At 37.6% G+C, this 18582-nt stretch overlaps 4 protein-coding genes across 5 annotated transcripts; 1 reads left to right on the forward strand and 3 right to left on the reverse strand.

The window, feature by feature from the left end:
• The first annotated feature begins 641 nt into the window (after positions 1–641).
• Positions 642–1680, forward strand: LOC122279513 (glutathione S-transferase T3-like). Its single transcript, XM_043090199.1, has 2 exons — positions 642–1079; positions 1162–1680. Exons 1-2 carry the CDS (start codon positions 642–644, stop codon positions 1678–1680), a joined length of 957 nt encoding a protein of 318 aa, XP_042946133.1.
• Positions 1681–5554: 3874 nt separating this feature from the next.
• On the reverse strand, positions 5555–7789 carry LOC122278770 (3,9-dihydroxypterocarpan 6A-monooxygenase-like). The gene is made up of 2 exons (XM_043088966.1): positions 6658–7789; positions 5555–6502 (listed from the first exon to the last, which is right to left on the reverse strand). Exons 1-2 carry the CDS (start codon positions 7576–7578, stop codon positions 5864–5866), a joined length of 1560 nt encoding a protein of 519 aa, XP_042944900.1. The 5' UTR covers positions 7579–7789; the 3' UTR covers positions 5555–5863.
• A 2725-nt stretch (positions 7790–10514) lies between these two features.
• On the reverse strand, positions 10515–12783 carry LOC122278188 (protein POLYCHOME-like). 2 transcript variants are annotated; one of them, XM_043088307.1, is made up of 3 exons: positions 12624–12783; positions 12060–12462; positions 10515–11152 (listed from the first exon to the last, which is right to left on the reverse strand). In XM_043088307.1, the coding sequence occupies exons 2-3, from the start codon at positions 12447–12449 to the stop codon at positions 10766–10768; spliced, it is 777 nt and encodes a 258-aa protein (XP_042944241.1). In that variant the 5' UTR covers positions 12450–12462; positions 12624–12783; the 3' UTR covers positions 10515–10765. The 2 variants fall into 2 exon arrangements, with proteins under 2 accessions (XP_042944241.1, XP_042944242.1); XM_043088308.1 differs by having other exon boundaries at positions 12060–12472; positions 12624–12770.
• Positions 12784–15150: 2367 nt separating this feature from the next.
• Positions 15151–18437, reverse strand: LOC122278332 (transcription factor bHLH130-like). The gene is made up of 6 exons (XM_043088520.1): positions 17215–18437; positions 16211–16551; positions 15956–16126; positions 15757–15822; positions 15600–15668; positions 15151–15511 (listed from the first exon to the last, which is right to left on the reverse strand). The coding sequence occupies exons 1-6, from the start codon at positions 17525–17527 to the stop codon at positions 15440–15442; spliced, it is 1032 nt and encodes a 343-aa protein (XP_042944454.1). The 5' UTR covers positions 17528–18437; the 3' UTR covers positions 15151–15439.
• Positions 18438–18582: the final 145 nt, after the last annotated feature.

Consider the following 18582-nt stretch of genomic DNA (forward strand, 5'->3'; position numbering starts at 1 on the left):
ACTTAACTTTGGTGGCTTCCAATGCATATGACTGACTTTGGTTTTATTAATTTTGTGATTTTCTAAGGTGCACTCAATCTTGCTTTTGGCTCTAGCAAGCACACAGATTCTGGTATTGTATTTTCTGGATCCATAACATCTGAAAACCAACTCATGTGTGCTTATAACATTTAGTATTGATTCTTTCTGGTATGAGATTGTTATTCATGCAAATAAATGGTAAACCTGTTTTAGACTTTAAAAAATAAAAATGTTATAGTTGAAATGTACTTCAACTATTGCTATTTATGTAGAATTTCAGATTTAAGTAGAATTTCAATGAGGTGTTTTGTTTTTATGAGTCAAAAAGTACAAGTGAGGTGGTACTGTTTTGTTTTTATTAGTAAAAAATCTCTATGAGGTGGTACTGTTTTTGTGTCTTAGTAGCAGATTTAAGTTCAGATTTTCAGACTTAAATTCTCAAAAGTGTTCTGTTTTTTCTTACTGTTTGTGTATCTTACTAGCAGATTTTTTCGTGTCAAGTAGAGTCATATACTGCTATATATGCTGATGTTAAAAGCTTGAAATGTACTGTCTTGTTTATTGTGCTGCGTTGTATGTGTTGCATTGTCTGACAACTTAATAATTATAATTCTCCTAGGATGGACAATCTGTTGGATGAGAACCCATTCTTCACCACTCTCTTACAAAGTGGAGGAGAAGGTCCTATTACCACTCCAACATTCTCACAGCATTCTAATGTTGTGGTCGCTTCAACCCCCCTTCACGGTGAAAAGAGGCCTCCAACAAAAAAAGTTCAAAGAGGAGCTTCTTTCACTGTTGAGGAGGATAATGTACTTGTCTCTGGTTGGCTCAACATTAGTACTGATGTCATTCGGGGAACTGATCAGAAATCCACTCAAATGTGGGAGAGGATTTCTGAATTTTATCACGAATATAAAAAATCACAAACTATGAACCGTTCGGTTGGATCATTGATCAATCGTTGGTCCATGATTCAGAAATGCACAAATAAGTTTTGTGCATATCTAGCTCAAGTAGAGTCATTGCACCCGAGTGGTGCAACCGAACAAGATAAGGTATGTACACTTTTCCTTTAATAATATGGTCTACTTATTCAAAGATTTATTATTTGACACTATTCTTTAAAACTTTTTTCAGATTGAAAAGGCAAAAATATTGTACAAAGAGATGGAACGAGGGAATTTTACAATGGACCATTCTTGGAATCTTTTGAGACACCAACCCAAATGGCATCAACATTTGAATACGCTGAATACGAGGAGAAAGCCACATGATAAACGTCCTTCCAATGAACAGTCAAGTGAAGTTTTGGGCGATGTTGTGGAGGAGCATGTTGAAAGGCCTGCTGGAAAAAAGGCTGAAAAGGAAAACTTGAGGAAGCGAAAGGCTCAAGAATCATCTGATGCTGAGTTCAATACGGCATTAGGAGCAATGACCGAGGATAGACGATTGTTCATGGCGGAGAGAAGAGAATGGCAGACGAAGGTTAATCGTGATAGAGGTGCACAACTGGATCTTGATAAAAGAAAGTTTGATGCTGAGATGATGGGCAAGGATCTTTCTGGTATGAATGCCATGCAGCAAGCCTACTTCCGTAAAGTTCAGAAAAAAATTTGGAAAGAGTCAATGAGTGATTCAGATGGTATATCCGAATGACCTATGCATTTCCAGCTTCTAGTGGCTGCTTAGCCACAAGACTTCATAATGAAGCATGTGGCTGGGCAGCCACTATGAATGGATGACTTTCTATTTTTTTGAATGGAAATACAAATGGAATTTCTGAATGTTAGTTTAGTTTTTGGACTTGGTTTGGAAGTTGGTTTTTATGAATCAACTTGTATTTGCTGGATCTGTTTGTGGAAATACTTTGGAAATATTTTGAGGTTGTATTCTTAAACTTGTCTGGGAATACTTTGGAAATACTTGGGATATTTTGGAAGTGAATTGTGATTAGAAGCTGTTTGTATTGAGAAAATGTGTATTTGGATCTGTTTATGAATGGAAAAATCTGAAGCATAGTTGTTTATTGTATCATTTATTCATTGTGAATTAGTGTAATTGTTATGTGGTGTCATTGATGACTTGAGGCTGAATTTCAATGAAAAATCTCAGGATGTGTCTTTCTGAATGAACTCTAGCAGATTTTATTTATACAATTCTATTTGGATATTTGGGCGATGTTGGTTGTCTCCATTCTAGCTTTCAGGAAGCAGGTCTTATTTGTGTAGTTTATTCACATGGATATTTTGAGATCAAATTACTAGAGTATTGCACTAATACATAAATAAACTACACTTCGTTAAATATCCATGACCAGCAGTAGTACATTATACTGCAACCAAAACAGGATATTTTTTTACTCACTTCTTTTGCATTGCATTGCACCAATTTTGGGATATATTAACATATTTGTGTAGTTTATTCACATGGTGGAGTAATTTGAGATCAAATTATTAATGTATATATAGTTAGTTTAATTGTAAAATATGAAAAAAAAAAATTATATTATTATTAAAATAATAATATTATATTATTATTTTGATGAATCCAATGGCTAATCCAATGTGAGATTATGGATAGGAAGATTTTAGATTTATGGAAAATTTGTACTTTTTATCAAATTTTGAAGATGGCTTTGATGAAGCCAATGCTAATGCTCTTAGAAGGAAGCCATTTGTTCCATATCCATTTTGCCCAACCAAAATTCTGCCACCTCACTCGGACTAACTCCCATGCCAATTTAGTCGAAAAAACGCCATGTTAATCGAGGAGCCATATCAAGACATCTTTAGCTTCCTTTAAGTTCCCCACGATTGTCATGACCTCTCTCGCCAATGGCTAACCAAGCATACTCTGCAAACAATCCACATCCCACCATCATAAATCATCAACTCCCTCACTCGGATCGAAGGCTTTACCACGTTATCAACAGCTTCAAACAAAGACCTCTCACCCATGAATTTATTGAACCATAAGGAAATATTGCCTTTTGGTACTTTCCATCTTGAATTCTGCAGGAGACCAGGAAGCTCCTCAACTATTCTCTTTCAAAAAACAGGACTAGCCTGGCACTCTAAATTAAGAACAAGGTGGCGTGCTTCAAGTATTTTGCCCGAAAAACTTCGCCCATATGGCATCTTGATGTAATAACTGCCAACCAAATTTCATCAAAATGGATCTCTGCACTTCACCAATATCACGCACACATACCCCACCCTCCTCCACTGGCGCACACATTTTCTTCAGGACCTCCACTTCTGCTTCCCCATACCGCCCTAATCACCCCTAAAAAAGGATGCAAACAAAGAATGCAACCTCTTTATCACATTTTTATGCATTTTAAGAACTGAAATGAGATGAATAGGCGTACTAAAAAGAACGTGTCGTAACAACACCAGTCTACCACCTTGTGACGGCAACCTATTCCTCCACCCCGCCATCTTCTTAGAGATCGTCTCAATTAATGGTTCGAAATGCAAAATTTCTAGACAACCATCCACAATCGGAGCACCTAGATAGTAAAAGGAAACATACCTTCAGAGAAACCCGTCTCATTCAAGATCTCCCTAATCCGACACAGAGGCAAATGTTCAGGAAAAAATATCGCGGACTTGTCGTAATTGACCAATTGACCCGACCACCTATCATACAATTTTATGGTTTCCAACAAAACACCACTACATCATTAGCATAAAGGAGATGTGAGACACTCGGAGCATTGGTTGGATGAGAGAACAACCCGATCTTCCTCTCCGCCACCTTCGAATTAATCAATCAAGTCAACACTTCCTGTACAATAATGAAATGATACGGAGACAACGGGTTCCCTTGTCGAAGACTTCTATTGGATTTAAAGAAACCCTTATAAGTGTCGTTCATTATAACTGAAAACCAAGGCGTTGCAACACAGTTAAAAATCAACTTGCAAAACCCTTCTGGAAAACCAAAGTCCCTTAAGACATGCATAAAAAACCTTCACTCCACCTTGTCATACACCTTACTCATATCAATTTTTACCATAACATTTCCACCCCTTGATTGCTTATGTATAAAAGATAACATTTCTTGAGTAAGAGAGATATTCTGGAAAATACTCCTCCCTTTCACAAACCACCTTACTTGGGAGAAATCATTTTTTCCAGATACAATGAAAATCTATTGATGAGCAATTTAGCAAAGACCTTGTAAATAACATTACAAAAGCTTATTGGCCGAAATTTATCAAAACTGAGAGGGTCTTCACCTTCAAAATAAGAACAATGTAGGATGAAATATACAATCGAGGAAACTCATTACCTAAAAAAAAATCCTTTACTGCCATCATAACATCCCTACAAAACAAACTTGTAAGTAATAATATTTTTTTTCAAATAAATCCCTACAAAAGAACAGGTGAGGAGTGCAAGTTAAATGCATGATTTGGACTAGGACTATGCTGCGTCCACTGCTCCCAACTACTGCTAGAGCTACCGTTAGTTATATTTAGTATTTTTTATATGTATTTTTTTAACATTTTTAATTTTTTTTTTTTTTAAATTACAACATCATTAAAAATTATTTCTTTAATCATGAAGTAAAAAACAAATTCAAAAAAAAAAAAATGTAAGCCGCAGCTCCCAGCTGAAGGAGCGGAGGGTATATCATTTTCCTTCTAGAAAGGAAGGCCGTCCAGTAAGCACATATACGGGGTTCTTGCTGCTTAATTCACAGGGCCTTTTTGATCAACCATCAACTGTTCGATAAAAATACCCCACTCAGAGAAATGCCTATTTTGGAAGTTATAAAATTTATAATCATGATAAGTAAATCATTCTTAGCATCTGGACTAGTGTATAAAGATATAGGGAAGGAACCATTTTGTTTTTGCCAAATTACCCTGAATAATAGGTAGATTCTTGTTTTCTTGGAGTTCTTTCTGTGTTTTGAGGCATCTCCTTTTGAAAAAGGCCTCTGTAGAGTCCACCCGAGTAGGTTGAGCTTGGAGAATTCCAAAACCGGATAAATGACCCGAAGGATCAAATGGTTGAATTTTAAGAGTAATGATAAATACATTTATGTGTTGTGTAAATACTATACAATCTTTTTAAAAAATAGTAAAGTTTCTTATTAAAAATTTAATTTTGTTTTATATAAATCATATATTTATTCACTTTTTCAAAAGAAATGCATAGCGTACGTACTTGAATTCAATTTTTGGCTAATGTTTGTCATGACTCTGTCAACTCGACCAAGACGACATGGTAACTATGAAGTTAGCCGACTCGGTTAGCTCCTTCCTCTTCCCAACAACTTCGTTATCCGTTGATTGAAAGAATCCCTGCACCATGATAATATTTACCGGGGTTCAGGTGGTTATAACTTACAAGTCGTGTAAACACACTGCTTGGGTGTATTTTGTGTAAGCAAGTTTGCAAATAGTCTTTTTATTATCAACTATAGCATTACTTCAATGTATAGAGGTCATGTGGATATTTAAAGACTGTATTTGCACTTTTATTGATTTATACAATTCTATGTGGTAGCAATTGAATTATGGTTTGATTATCCTGCCCAAATCGATTTTATTCAATTTTGCTTCAGTTTGTACAGCGGAAATTCGAGAAGACAAGACCATGCTACTGTACATCGTCAACACGTCAAAATAAAAATAAAACCCAGAAAAAACGAAGAACAAAGACCATTTTGTGAAAACGAAATTACTGATGACACCCAGGAATAACTACAGACTACAATCTCCATAACTTCTGAATAAATGCAGGAACGCAGACTTGGGCCCTCGCCATTCGCCACCAAAGAGAATTGAGTATAATAGGATTTAGAAGCTGCCCACAAGTACGAGTCAAATTAATGGAAAGGGACTGAGCCTAGCCACAGGGACACAAACGAGAGGATGAGCCCGTGGAAGGGAAATCCCCGGCCCCTCTTCCATGTCCACACTACCATGTCCTCCATCGCCAACCTTCCATTCAAAGCATTGAATCATAACAGCTAGAGTTGTTTGGACAACCTGCAATGCTAACGTTGCTCCGGGGCAACTTCTTCTTCCAGTCCCAAATGGCAACAGATGGAAGTGTTGCCCCCTCACATCCAATTGGCTCTTTCCCATCTCCTCTTTGTTAAGAAATCTCTCCGGCCAGAACTCAAGCGGATTCTCCCAGTGGTTTGGGTCCCTTCCGATAGCCCACACATTAACAAAGAGCCGGGTTTTTGCCGGAATTTCATAACCAGCTATAATACAGTCTTCAGTGCACTCCCTCACAACCAATGGACCAGTTGGGTGAAGCCTTAGAGTTTCCTTCACTATAGCTTGGATGTAGGGAAGGTTAGCTATATCAGACTCCTCAACTGTTTTGCTCTTTCCGATCACCATATCGATCTCTTGCCTTGCTTTAGCCATCACATCTGGGTGATTAATTAGCTCCGACATCGCCCATTCAGTTGTCACGGCCGACGTGTCTGTCCCGGCTCCAAACATATTCTGCATGATACAAAATTCAATTCAGTTTTAGCCAGATGCAAGGGAGCAACTAGTAAGGACAAATCCTTTTCAGTTTAACGATCAAAATAAAGTAACAAAAAACATGCGGATGTATGTGTGTTTTGTTTCTCCATTCGGGTCAAGGAAACGTCTACCATTATGAAGCCCTTGATATTTTCTCTGGTCAATCTAATCTCGGAGCTTTCATCCTCGTATACATCAAGCAAAATGTCCAGAACGTCTTTTATGCCATCACCTCCATCTACTGCCATCTCCTTCTTTTTCCTCGCCGCTTCGTGTTCCTTCATTATCCTCTCCATCATAGCGTCATACCTGTCGCGCACATCCTTGAGCCTTTTCCCAAATCCTTGCAAATCTAAGTTCTTACAAAACCAAATCATCTCTGACACATTAGCTTTACCAGCGAGCTCACACATCTCTTCCACCAACTTTCTCACCTCGTTAGCTTCGTCTTCATTCTCTGAACACCTTTTTCTTAGTGCCATCCTCGATATTATGTTGTTTGTCAACCTTATGAGTTCTGCTCCAACATCAACTGCCTCATTAGCCTTAGCCTTTTTAAGCAATAGCTGTAAGAACTGCTTTATTTCTTGGTCCCTGATAGGAAGGTGCTGCTCAAGTGTTCGGCCGCTAAGAAGTTCGGTCATGCAAAGCTTTTTCATGAACTTCCAGTAGGGTCCGTAGGGTGCCATGGTGAAGTCAGCGGAGCCATACGTGAGATAGTCTATGTTAGCCATTTTGGGGCGGTTCAGGAAACAAAATTCGTTTGTTTTGAGGCACTCTCTGGCCATTTCCGGAGAGGAAACGATGACACAAGGTTTGGAGCCAAAGAGTAAATATATCAAAGGTCCATGTTGATTTGAGAGTTTGTGAAGAGATTGGTGAGGTATTCTGCTGAGGAGGTGGAGGTGTCCGATGATCGGTAGGGCTCGTGGGCTCGGAGGAAGGCGTGGTTTGGTTCGAGGTCTGATAAAAAAGAATCCTATCAACCAAATGGAGGCTAGACAGATGAGAAGTATTGCACAGTTTTGGAAATCAGGCATCGTTGAATTCATGTTTGTAACAAAGCAATTGCCAGAAGGTGGTTTCTAGAAATTAAGGTGTTGATGAAAGAACGGTATAGGAGACTTTTTATATAACGCCGGAGCATTGTTTCTCTCATGGATTCAAAATATTTGTACGGATACTCTGCTAGATGTCAGCAGTTGCCTATGCATGGATGTGATATCTTACCATCTTTAATCTTCATTGGTTTGAGAATATTAAAATTATAATAGAAACACTTCCTCTGCATAAACACTTTTTTTCTTCTTCCTAATGCATGATGCTGCGGATGATTATTTATTGCTATTTTGTCATAGCTCAACTAGCTGCCATCTGGAGTGTGGTCCATAGAATTGAAAGAACCTGATCAATGAGATAATACCCGAAGCATCATCTTTATCTTAATCTTCCATATCCAAGCCAACGATCTTGCCCAATCTTTCTCGCAATCTCTTCGGAATAAGATGATCATATAACATAACTCAATTTCCAATATCTGAAGAAAGGATTTTGTTTCGTCGCATTTGGGGGGAATGGTTTGATATTCAAGTAACCTTTGACGTCGACAAACGCAGGAAAACGAGAGGATGACTGGGACTATAACAAGGTTGGACATTTACAAATTTATTCTCTCTATATCTTATAATTAAGTATTAATGTCTCTCTATTCATATTTAAAAATAAAATAAATTTCGTACTATAGAAAAATCCAACACTTTTCTCAGAGTGTGAATTTCTGTGCAAGATATAATTATATATGCAGCATTATAATCAATCGATAATATTGATGACGATTACCATTGATATGATAACGATCGGTAAGAGAGGATGCCAATTGCCGTCCTCAGTGGTCCATAAGGTTGAAAGAATCTCAATGATATCAAACAAAGAAAAATCATACTCATCATTCCAATACTACACACTACACATGAGTTTTTTATTTTTTTCCATACCAAATGTATGGTATATGAATAATAAGTAAAAGAACTCAATTAGTTTAAGTGGAATAAAATCAAAAAAATTTAAAAAAAAAATAAAAGAAAAAAAAATAAGTGCTATATAATATATATAAAGGATAATGAATAGCGAAGCTCCTCACATTTGGTCTTTAGCATTACTTGTTTATCTTGCATTATTAAGAAACAACAAGGCATCTAATTGTTGTCTCACTCAATTCGGCGAATGATTTGTAATATTTAACTTAGAAATAATTCATTCCTATTTATTCTATAAATGTTTGGAGGTTTTTCCCAAACCCAAAATGCCCAGTGGCTGAGCCCAACACCCAAGGGCTTGCACCAACCTAACCACCTATTAATCCAATTAAAGGGCTCTCGACCCACATAAATCAAATTCAGGACCATCGAGTAGAGGACAGTCCATTATTCAAGAAGCACGAAAAATCTGCCTCTTGTGAAAAGGGAAGAATAACAAATCATCTCGATGGGATTGAACCTTAAGATAAAGTAGAGAGTCACGTCGCATTAAATACACTCACCAGAGGAGCACACCGTATTAAATGCATTCTCAGAAGATTATGCAACATTAAATGAGTATGGCAGCAGGGATTTCAGCAGGGCATAATTGCCTAACCCTTGAAGCAGAGTATAAAAGGAAACCCCTAGATACCGAAAGGGGGTTACGCTCTACATATTCGTTACTCTCTAGACTCTCTAAACTCTCTCTATTCTTGTTACTCTCCTACACATTTACCAAAAGTATTACTCATTTTGGCATCAGAGGTTCCTCGGCCACCCAAGGACCTACCACCCCCCTTTTGGCGTTTTCTCTATATTTACAAGCCCAAAACCAAAGACCTTGACTTCTAAGAGACTGATCGTAAGGCATACAAAACACAACGTTAACAATAAAGATCTCCTTATAAGTAGTTATAACAAAAACGGTCAGGCTAATAAATGTCCAAGAGCAGCCCTCCATTTGGCATTTAGTGGTTACCATGAAAGAAAAAACACAATAAGAAAAATAAACTTTACCACACAAAAACCATTCTAAGCACCACAGAAATAAGCTTTTAGCTCTCTGCCCCTCTCTTCGTCTTTGTCGATGCCCATCTCTTCCGCCCGTAAGCTCCAACAAAGCCCCGTTAGACATTTTTAACCCACAAATGGTTGCTTTTAGAATCTTCGCAATGGCAGTGAGCCACCAGAGCATGAAAAAATGGAAACCCCTCAAAAAGATCAAATCTTTTTTAGCTTTAGCTCTGTGGCTAGAAGGCCCTTTGATTTTGTGCACAGGAATTGTTGAGGTATGGTTGGAGAGGCTAGGCACTAAAAATGCAAGACATGCTGAGAAGCTTACAAGAAAGGCTTTCATGGAATCAGAGTGAACAATCCTGAACCTTTAGAAAACTTTCGTATGGATAAAAAGCATCGGCATCACCTGTGATAAATTCTGTGATTTAAAAGTGCAATTTTTCAGATTTTTCTAGAGTTTCCAAATTTGAAAAAGGCCAGTTCCAATTTCATTCTCTTTCGTAGAACACTGGCCACGATTCCAGTTCAAATATTTCATATTTTTCTAGAATTTCGACAATGGGGATGTAAGAGGGATGCGAGAAGGGAGGACGGTGCAAAGGGTGCGAGAGCCTCTATCTCAAGGATTTACTTGTTTCTGAAATACACAATAATCAGATGTAGTGCAACCATAGAATAGCTGTAGTGGAAAGCCTAAATGTCAATTATTTAGTGATTGGTTGATCTTGGGCTATTACAAGCCCGACCGTTTCTAAGGTATTCTCTAGTTATAATAGATTCGTAGGCTTTTGATTATATAGCAATATATCTAACATTATTCATAATTTTTATGGTTTTTCTAATAATTTTTGGAAGAGCCATGTATGAACGGCCTTCATAGTATGATACGCTTATTTTGTCATTCTCGACAAGTGTGCAAGATAGCGTAAGGCTGTCCGAAGTAAACAAAAATGTAGCCGAAATTCAGAGATATAGCCACTATATACATCAGCTCAAAACAATTGTTACAACCACTCATAACCATCAAAGAATGATGGTGAAAAGAAACAAACATGCCAATCTGGTTCTACGCCAACCAAGTAGGAAAAATATGAGATATATCTACTTCAGGAGTACCTGATATCATCAGATGATGATTAATCTTTCAATTCTAGGTGCTTCCGCTGACTCGGTTCTCCTGTACCTGCTGTAAAGTTGAAAAGAATCAACGCATAGACATCAAAGTACGAACTCTTTTTTCTCTCTCCGCCTTCTTAGCACTTGGTGTCCTCTTCAGTTTCTGCAGTTCCTCCATTACCACTTTCTCAACTTTGTCAATTGAGTTTAATAGCTTCTTCTGGGGTGTCACGAGCTCTGATTCTCCGACATTCTCATTAGCGATTCCAAGCAGAATCTTTGGCACTTTACCGACAGCAGGTGTGCGAGGTTTGACACCAACAGCTGGATTTGGAGAGGTCAAAGAGAGATTGTGCTCGAGCTGAGCACCTGTCACTGGTAAAGAAGGATCAACAACGCTCTGCCCCTCAGTGGCAGGATTCTCAATTTGTTGGCCTTCGACATCTCTCAAGCGAGCTCTTCTTCTTTCTATTGCCTAGGATAAGTTTTCCAGGTCAAGTCACGTGGAATACTCTGAGTTAAAAACTTAACACCAATCTGACGGTTTAAAAACCTTCAAAAATCAGTGCATTTCCCTTGGTATTTGAACTACAATCAGTAGCAAAGCCTTCATAGACGCCAATGGATTTTGGTGCTCGAGTGAAGCAACCAAAAGAAATACTCAACACCCAAATCAAATTATCAAATAACTGCAGCTCCAACTAATAGATAATGGGTGATATAAATAATAAATAGCTTTGCCAATTTTGTTAAAGCAGTGTCAAAGGATTTAAGAACAGTGAGGGGTATTGAGTTCGATAAACAAAGGATGTAAGAACACTACCAATCAAGAGAAAGCGCATTTAAACTAGATTTGTCGAAAATAGATCAATATCAAATGGAACCAAGAGAAACATACCAGAATAAGAAATATGCAAACACCCGAATACCCATAATTGAAAATTCTTTCTGTACCGAATAGGGAAACTAACATAACTTCTAATTCAAGAACCAAATCCAACTGAACTTGATCCAACTCCTAGTTCTTCCTTTATCCAGTCAGCTACGGAGTCACTAGAAAGGCTGAAAGAAAGGCCTACTAGGAAAAGAAAGTTGAATAGGTGAAATAGGTGAATGCAATTAAACTGAACTCCTATTCAAGCACATTAAATGCTTTTCATGCCTCCTAAACAAGATTCATCATAACGAACCCAACTAATGTCCCTAATCTAGCAAAAGCAAGAAGATTCATAACTTGAAAGGAAAGCCATTAACCAGTGATTCTGTGAAAATTAACGAAAGACTCAAATTTAGCTAAATAATTCAATCAAGATTGAATCGACTAAAAACAAAACAGAAGAAACCGGGATAATCAAAAGGCTGAAGAAGAGTAGCATCATTACCCTTACAACCGAAGTAATATCACGAAGAGGGGTTCTGGGGTAGTACGACGGTAAGACACTGCTCCCGCGTCTACCCCGAACCGAACCTCGGCGAGTACTCTGAGAGTTTTCCCTACCCGATGCCGGAGACCCGTACATAATCCGGCCGCGGACACTTCTTGGAGTTCCAAATCCACCTCTTCTGAGCCCACCACCTCTTGTCGCACCTAAAGCCGTTCGCCCACGCGTTGCTGGCGTTGTAGCAATAGTTACTCTTTCGATTGGGGATCCGAACAAGTTTGAATCCGCTTCCTGTTCTTCGAGAGGAACTCCAACACTGGCAGATCTCCTGCGAGCAAATAGTGACGCGTGATCTACGGGCCTCGACATTCTGTCCCTTGATTCCGGCATTGTCACGCTTCAACTGAAACAGACTAAAAATTAGATCAAGAAACGCGGTGATATATTCCAGGAAAACAAGAGAATTAATCCGGACCCATATTTCATTTCCACAAAGAAAGTGAAGATGAGATTAAAAAGCAAAAATCACAAGACAGATATGAGATTGGTGAAGAGACATTATACCTTGAGTGCAGTAGGGAATAAGAGGGTCTGGGTTTTTGTTCTTGATCGCATGAGAGGGAGGCGGCTCTCTGCTTGCTCCTAAACAGGCTGAGGAAGAAGAGCAAGAAGTTCTTCGATTGAGATAGCCTAGCCGGAATGGGCAAATTTTTTCGAAATGGGAAATGGGCGGTATTATAGAGCGCACACCGGTGAAGGAAAATATTGACACGTGTTAGATAACTATTGGACATTTCAAATTTCTGAAATGTCCAGAGAGCGGCGGGAGTACAATTTTAGAATCCGTTTATAACTCGAAATTGCAAAATCACCCACTAAACGTAATGGGCTGAGTGAAGCATCTCTAAACCAACCCCCCCTTTTGAGATTGAGGTCCACTCATATTTGGGCCTTCTTTTTTTAGGTCCATTAATGTTCGGCTTAAGGGAGGAGCAAAGTTCCAATTTATATAAGGCCTACTATGGCTTATTGTCAACATGTTATCTGACTGACTTGCGCTTAACTAGTTAACTTCATGCTGGCTCATTGTACATTCACTATGGTACTGGCGCATCTTACGCCTGGTTATGCTGGCTCCCTGAATCATAACACTATAACAGTATTGTTTGGATAGTTAATTGATATAAAATAAATTGAGATAAATAAAATTAAATAAAATATTATTTTTTAATATTATTATTATTTTATATTTTAAAAAAATTATATTATTTATTATATTTTATATAAAAATTTAAAAAAATTCTAATAATGAGATGAGATAAAATAAAATAAAATATTTTTTATATCTAAAAGAAAACTAAAAATACAATACATGCGATCATGAAACATGATTGCAGCTGATTTTATTGAGAATAAATATTCGCTTGATCAATTCTATGAAGTAACATAGTAGATCCAGAGTGATCGTATAAATCAAATATCTTTATCTTCGTGTGATTAGAGTAGGATAATTTTTCTTTAAATGATTATTTACGAAAAATTCTTTCTCAATACATATCTATCTCTAGATTAGTTGAGTTTTTGTTATTAAATACCTAGTAAAAAATCTGATGAATGTGTTTTACAACCAATGGCATTCGAACACATTGTTGTACAGGTTTTTTTAGTTAAACTAATAGGTAATGCTATTATGTCTTATAATTTACACTACCTTTTTTTTTATCTCTTTGACGTGACACCACATTTTGACTTATGAAAATATAAATTAAAAACAAAATAGCTACAAAAACAGAAAAAGATGATAAAAAAATTAAAAAGAAAAAAGAAAAAACTCATTTTTTTGAAAAAATAAATTATATTTATTCACTTTATAACTGTAAATATTATTTATTCACTAAATACACACAAAATTGTCATTGATACCACTTAGTGGGATGATAGCACCACCCAATTTTTTATAAAAAAATTATACTTATTATCTCTTATACTACGTGTAAATATATATATATTTAAATAAAAAAATAAAAATAATAAATTAAATATTAGTAATCCCCCGGTATAAAAATAATAACAAATATTTCTATTTTCATGCTAGTGGGCTGTCTAATGTTATTACTCATTATAAATTTTTTTTTTAATTTTCTTTTAAGTATTTTTTTAACATGTTTAATTATTAAAAAATAAAAATATATATAATTTTATTAATAATTATTTTTCTAATTATTAAATAAAATATTAAAATATATAAACTATAAAATTGAACGGTAAATTTGAGAGAATCCACTGACATTTTCCATTTTTTATACATTACTACTGCGTACGAGCGGTAAGACCCATCACTCTGTCGGTCAGATCCACTCGTGTCGACGTGTCGTAGTCGGCCGAACAGTTTTAGTAAGGCTCCTTTATGGCTGGGCTCACGATCTGTCCCCACGCGTCCGTCCTCCCAAGTCCCAACTTAACAGAAAGATGATTCCTTCGTTTCTTAAAAAAGCATTGGTCCATTTTCCCCCTTTCTTTACCAAAAAAAGGCCTGGAAACGTGTGGGGCCAGATCATTAAAATCTGTTGCCTTAAATGATTCAGTGTCATATTCTGCAGAAATGGATCGAAAGAGACAGACATAATTTATGTCACATAAAGGCCATCCGAGCCGAAGTTCAGACCATTGATATTTTCTTCCCAGACACGGCCTCAATAATTGGCTCCTCAATGAATAGCTCGGCATAGTCGATACCAACATGCATGCATGATTCATTGATACGAACAGCGTAATAAACCTACCCTAAATGAAGAGTTTGCCTTGCTTCAACCAGTAAAGAACTATGTAGCAGAAGAAGAGATATCGGCTCTAAAGGCCATAAATAAGATCGGCCTTCCAGTGTTAAAAGATAAAAGGTAGAACTGATTTTCTAATTACTTTGATTGAACTGAGGGTAACGCACATGATAAAATGATCATATGAAATCGATATTATCTTAAAACTCTACACGACGGCATTGGTGTAAGTCCACATGATACATCTAATTACCCTAGTAATTACGTACACTCCCATGCATTTAGATGGCTGGAAAATGTTATATGTACCCGTGTTGCTTGCATGCATAATTAATTAATATTAACTAGACAGACCTATACCCCTCTATTTCATATGTCGTGTGATCAATTGGAAGTGTTGTTAGCTTTACAGACCTTAACCTGTTATGAAAACAGAAAAGACACTACCAACTTCCTATGTGACGGCAACTGAAAAGGAAATATCTAAAGCTAGCTAGTTCCAGTACTTTATATTACTCAGCAAATTAATGAAAAAAGATCTGGTTTCTTTAGAATTCTTCTCCATTTGTACTCTCTTATTTTCTGTACAGCAGCATCATGAAGTCAAGTAATTTGATTTGAAACTGGATTCTGCATGCTTAGACACTTGCAGTTGGCTCGATTCTCACTAAGAGTCTGCAAAGTACATAAATTCGTGAGCAGAAAACGAATACAATATGGCCAGATGTAATCAGGAGTAGAAGTTTAAACTTTCATTTGATACCTTGAACTGGTCCTGGAGGTCTTTAATGTAGTCGACAGCCAAGTCCAACATGTCTGCCGTGTTCGTTTGCTGCCAAGAAGTAACATAAATATCTTGAATTTTAAAAGAAAAAAGAAGGTGATAACTACAGGCTAAGTTATATACGGAAAAGCCATACCTTCTCCATGTTAGGGACAAGCTCTTGTAGTTTCCTCATTCGTTCACTAATCCGGGTTCTTCTTACCTGAAAGTGACTTACCCTTATAATATATCATGCTCACTACAGTAGAAGTATGCATTTGCGCCAATTAAAACAGAAATTTATATTGCTTGGAGAACGCAGCCTTAAATTTATAAGTCAACAGAGATAAATTTACCCGTTCTGCAATGCTTCGAGGATGGGTGGCACAACCACGCTTGGCTCTAATTTTACAAGGAACGGAACCTTGGAATTGCAGGAACTTTTCCATGGCCACAATCTCTGAAGAAGTCTTTGGCAAACTCAAGTGGTGGGATAATGTTTGAGCCCGAGTTCCAATTCCTCCATTCTAATTGTTGGAAAAAGAAAATCACATTATATGAAACTGGCAACAAGACATGCAGAAAACCAAACCCAAAAGCAAATTTGATACCTTAGTACCAGAAAATAGTTTTCCATCAACATCTTGTTCTCTTTTCATGGCAGTAAATTTCTCTGCAAGATGCGATGGATCATTCCAATAACCATACGGTAACCCAAGGCCATAAAACCGAGGATCATCATTTCCATTTCCGAGGTTTCCATCAAGGGGACTATTTGCCACAACAGTTTCAGTCCCTATTTCGGAGATCTGTGATAACAGACCTAGGGAAGAAGGAAGTCTTGATGGGAAACTGATATGGCTCTTCAATCTGTTTACAGATGGATTTACATCTCCACCAGTATCATTTAGTACCCCATCAAAGTTTCCAACACCTTTCATGGACGTATAGCCTGCAATTTGCTGATAAATCATTTAATAACTCTATCTAGTGTGTGATCATGAAAAAATCTAATTTGTCACAGCTCAACTCTTTGAATGGATTTTTCCCCAACATTATGAGCATCTTAGAATAAGACAATGCATTTGTTAGATGGCAAGGAATGTACGGAAAATAAATAAGACAATGAATTTTCCATACTATTTTACTCCTTGGATTAATCCCATGGAAATAAAATCTCAACTAAAACTGCGCCAAAACCACTGTTATGCTCAGTAGTCTGATACACTCGTAGGAAAACTATTTTTTTCCCACGCTTCCTTGACAACTCAGAGACATAAAAAAGAGAGCTCACTAGGCTCAACCTACTGCATGGGTAATGAAACTTCCGCGGTGACTTTAGTCATCATGATATATTCCACGCATCACATTGCAGGTAACTAGCATCTTGCCATCGATAAATCTTTAGTTTTGCAACCCAGCTACTAATCATGACAGAAGTATTTCAGAGATGATTGAAATTTTTTTTTTTTTTTTTTACCCTAGCGCTAAATGCTAATAGCCTAACTCAATTGCTTGGCTATGGTGAATTCTATACACAAAATCCAACAGGAATAAAGGGGGGAAATGTTCAAAGCATTCTAAGAACATGATTAATGTGAACAAGAAACAATACCATTTGGGATAGATGTCAGGGAGAACAGACCAGCAGGCGAGCTGCTTTGCCGAACAATGTTAGAATTATCTGCTTTCGTTTGCACGTGGCGATCCACTGCTATTGAAGCCACCAACCCATATGCGCCATCCATTGCAGAAGAATGCGTGGCAGTCGTGCTATAACTCGGATAATGGTGCGGGAGACCCCTAGAATAGCTCTGCTGGGAGCTCACACAGTTCCTAGCCGCCTCGGTGGGCCCCACCACTGGTGGTTTATCCTCAAACTCTTGGAAACTCAGCGAAGCTGAATTTCCACTGCCACCGTAGTTCATGAATCCTGAAATTAATCTCTCTGAGTCAGAGCTCTTTGTGAAATCGCCCCTGTTGGCACCGGGTTCAACACAGCCCTCGGTGAAATTGGACAGAAGCGAGCTCGGCGCAGAGCGAAACCGCAATAACCCAGACGTGGTATGGTGACTCGGATGCTGTTGGAGCTGGAAATTTGATTCTGTGGAATACTCCTCTGTTTTCCTCTCTCTCTCTCTCTGCGTTTCAAAGCCCTAGGAGAGTGGACTAAAACTCAAGGTTCATGGCACTGTTTGATGCTGGGGAGCTTTTGCTTTTTATACAAATCATTCACTGCTTTCCCCAGAAAATACTGGGAAATATTTCTTTACTTGGAAATTTTTCAGCTTGATTTATAAGCAGACTCGGATGAGATATTGAGGAGGAAGCAACCAAGGGGAAAAGCAGATCCAAAGCATAAGCTACTGGGACTGGTAAACCAAAAATAAAAAATAAAAAATTAACCCTAACTCGAAGAATACGATAGCCCGTAATTAAACGGGAACTTTGAGGCCTATGTTGAACGGAGAAAATAGAGATCCAGGTGCAAAGACGAACTGAGAGGGAGAGAAAGGGGGGCATATATAAGAGCAAAGGAAGAGGGTGGCGATGAACTGCAGCCTTTAGGTTTGCCTTTCAAAGCACCAAAAGCAAGGAAGATCTTGAGCTACAGAAAGAGATGGAGAGAGAACGTAGGCGGAGTTGACGGCAGACAGAGAAATAAAAAGAGGCAGTATTTTTTTCTTCTTTCTTTTTTCTCCTATGTTCTGGTGTAATTTCAGCGACCGAGAGCAGGAAGTACACAGAGAGGCCAAATCATCACGGTGGAAATACCAACATGGTAATCTACAGTTCAACGCCGGACTTCTCGCAAAGAAAACGAAAAAAATAAGATAAACGAACCTGCTACGTCTACCGCTCCGAGCAACCACTGACAGCTACCGTTAGGCGTAAGTTTGTTTGTTTGTTTTTTTTTTTTTTTTTCCTTTTTATTTATTTTTTTAATGAATTTTTTTAAAATTTTTAATTATATTTTGTTTTA

Source organism: Carya illinoinensis, chromosome 10 (genome assembly GCF_018687715.1).
Source record: "Carya illinoinensis cultivar Pawnee chromosome 10, C.illinoinensisPawnee_v1, whole genome shotgun sequence".
Taxonomy (NCBI): Eukaryota; Viridiplantae; Streptophyta; class Magnoliopsida; order Fagales; family Juglandaceae; genus Carya; species Carya illinoinensis.

Coding starts and splice junctions, on each gene's coding strand:
- LOC122278188 (XM_043088307.1), bottom strand. CDS start 12,449: ATGCCGGAATCAAGGGACAGAATGTCGAGGCCCGTAGATCACGCGTCA. Junction 11,153..12,059: donor ATATTACTTCGGTTGTAAGG/GTAATGATGCTA, acceptor AACTTATCCTAG/GCAATAGAAAGAAGAAGAGC.
- LOC122278770 (XM_043088966.1), bottom strand. CDS start 7,578: ATGAATTCAACGATGCCTGATTTCCAAAACTGTGCAATACTTCTCATC. Junction 6,503..6,657: donor ATATCAAGGGCTTCATAATG/GTAGACGTTTCC, acceptor TGTATCATGCAG/AATATGTTTGGAGCCGGGAC.
- LOC122279513 (XM_043090199.1), top strand. CDS start 642: ATGGACAATCTGTTGGATGAGAACCCATTCTTCACCACTCTCTTACAA. Junction 1,080..1,161: donor GTGCAACCGAACAAGATAAG/GTATGTACACTT, acceptor AACTTTTTTCAG/ATTGAAAAGGCAAAAATATT.
- LOC122278332 (XM_043088520.1), bottom strand. CDS start 17,527: ATGAACTACGGTGGCAGTGGAAATTCAGCTTCGCTGAGTTTCCAAGAG. Junction 16,552..17,214: donor CCTGACATCTATCCCAAATG/GTATTGTTTCTT, acceptor AGCAAATTGCAG/GCTATACGTCCATGAAAGGT. Junction 15,823..15,955: donor CTCGAAGCATTGCAGAACGG/GTAAATTTATCT, acceptor AGTCACTTTCAG/GTAAGAAGAACCCGGATTAG.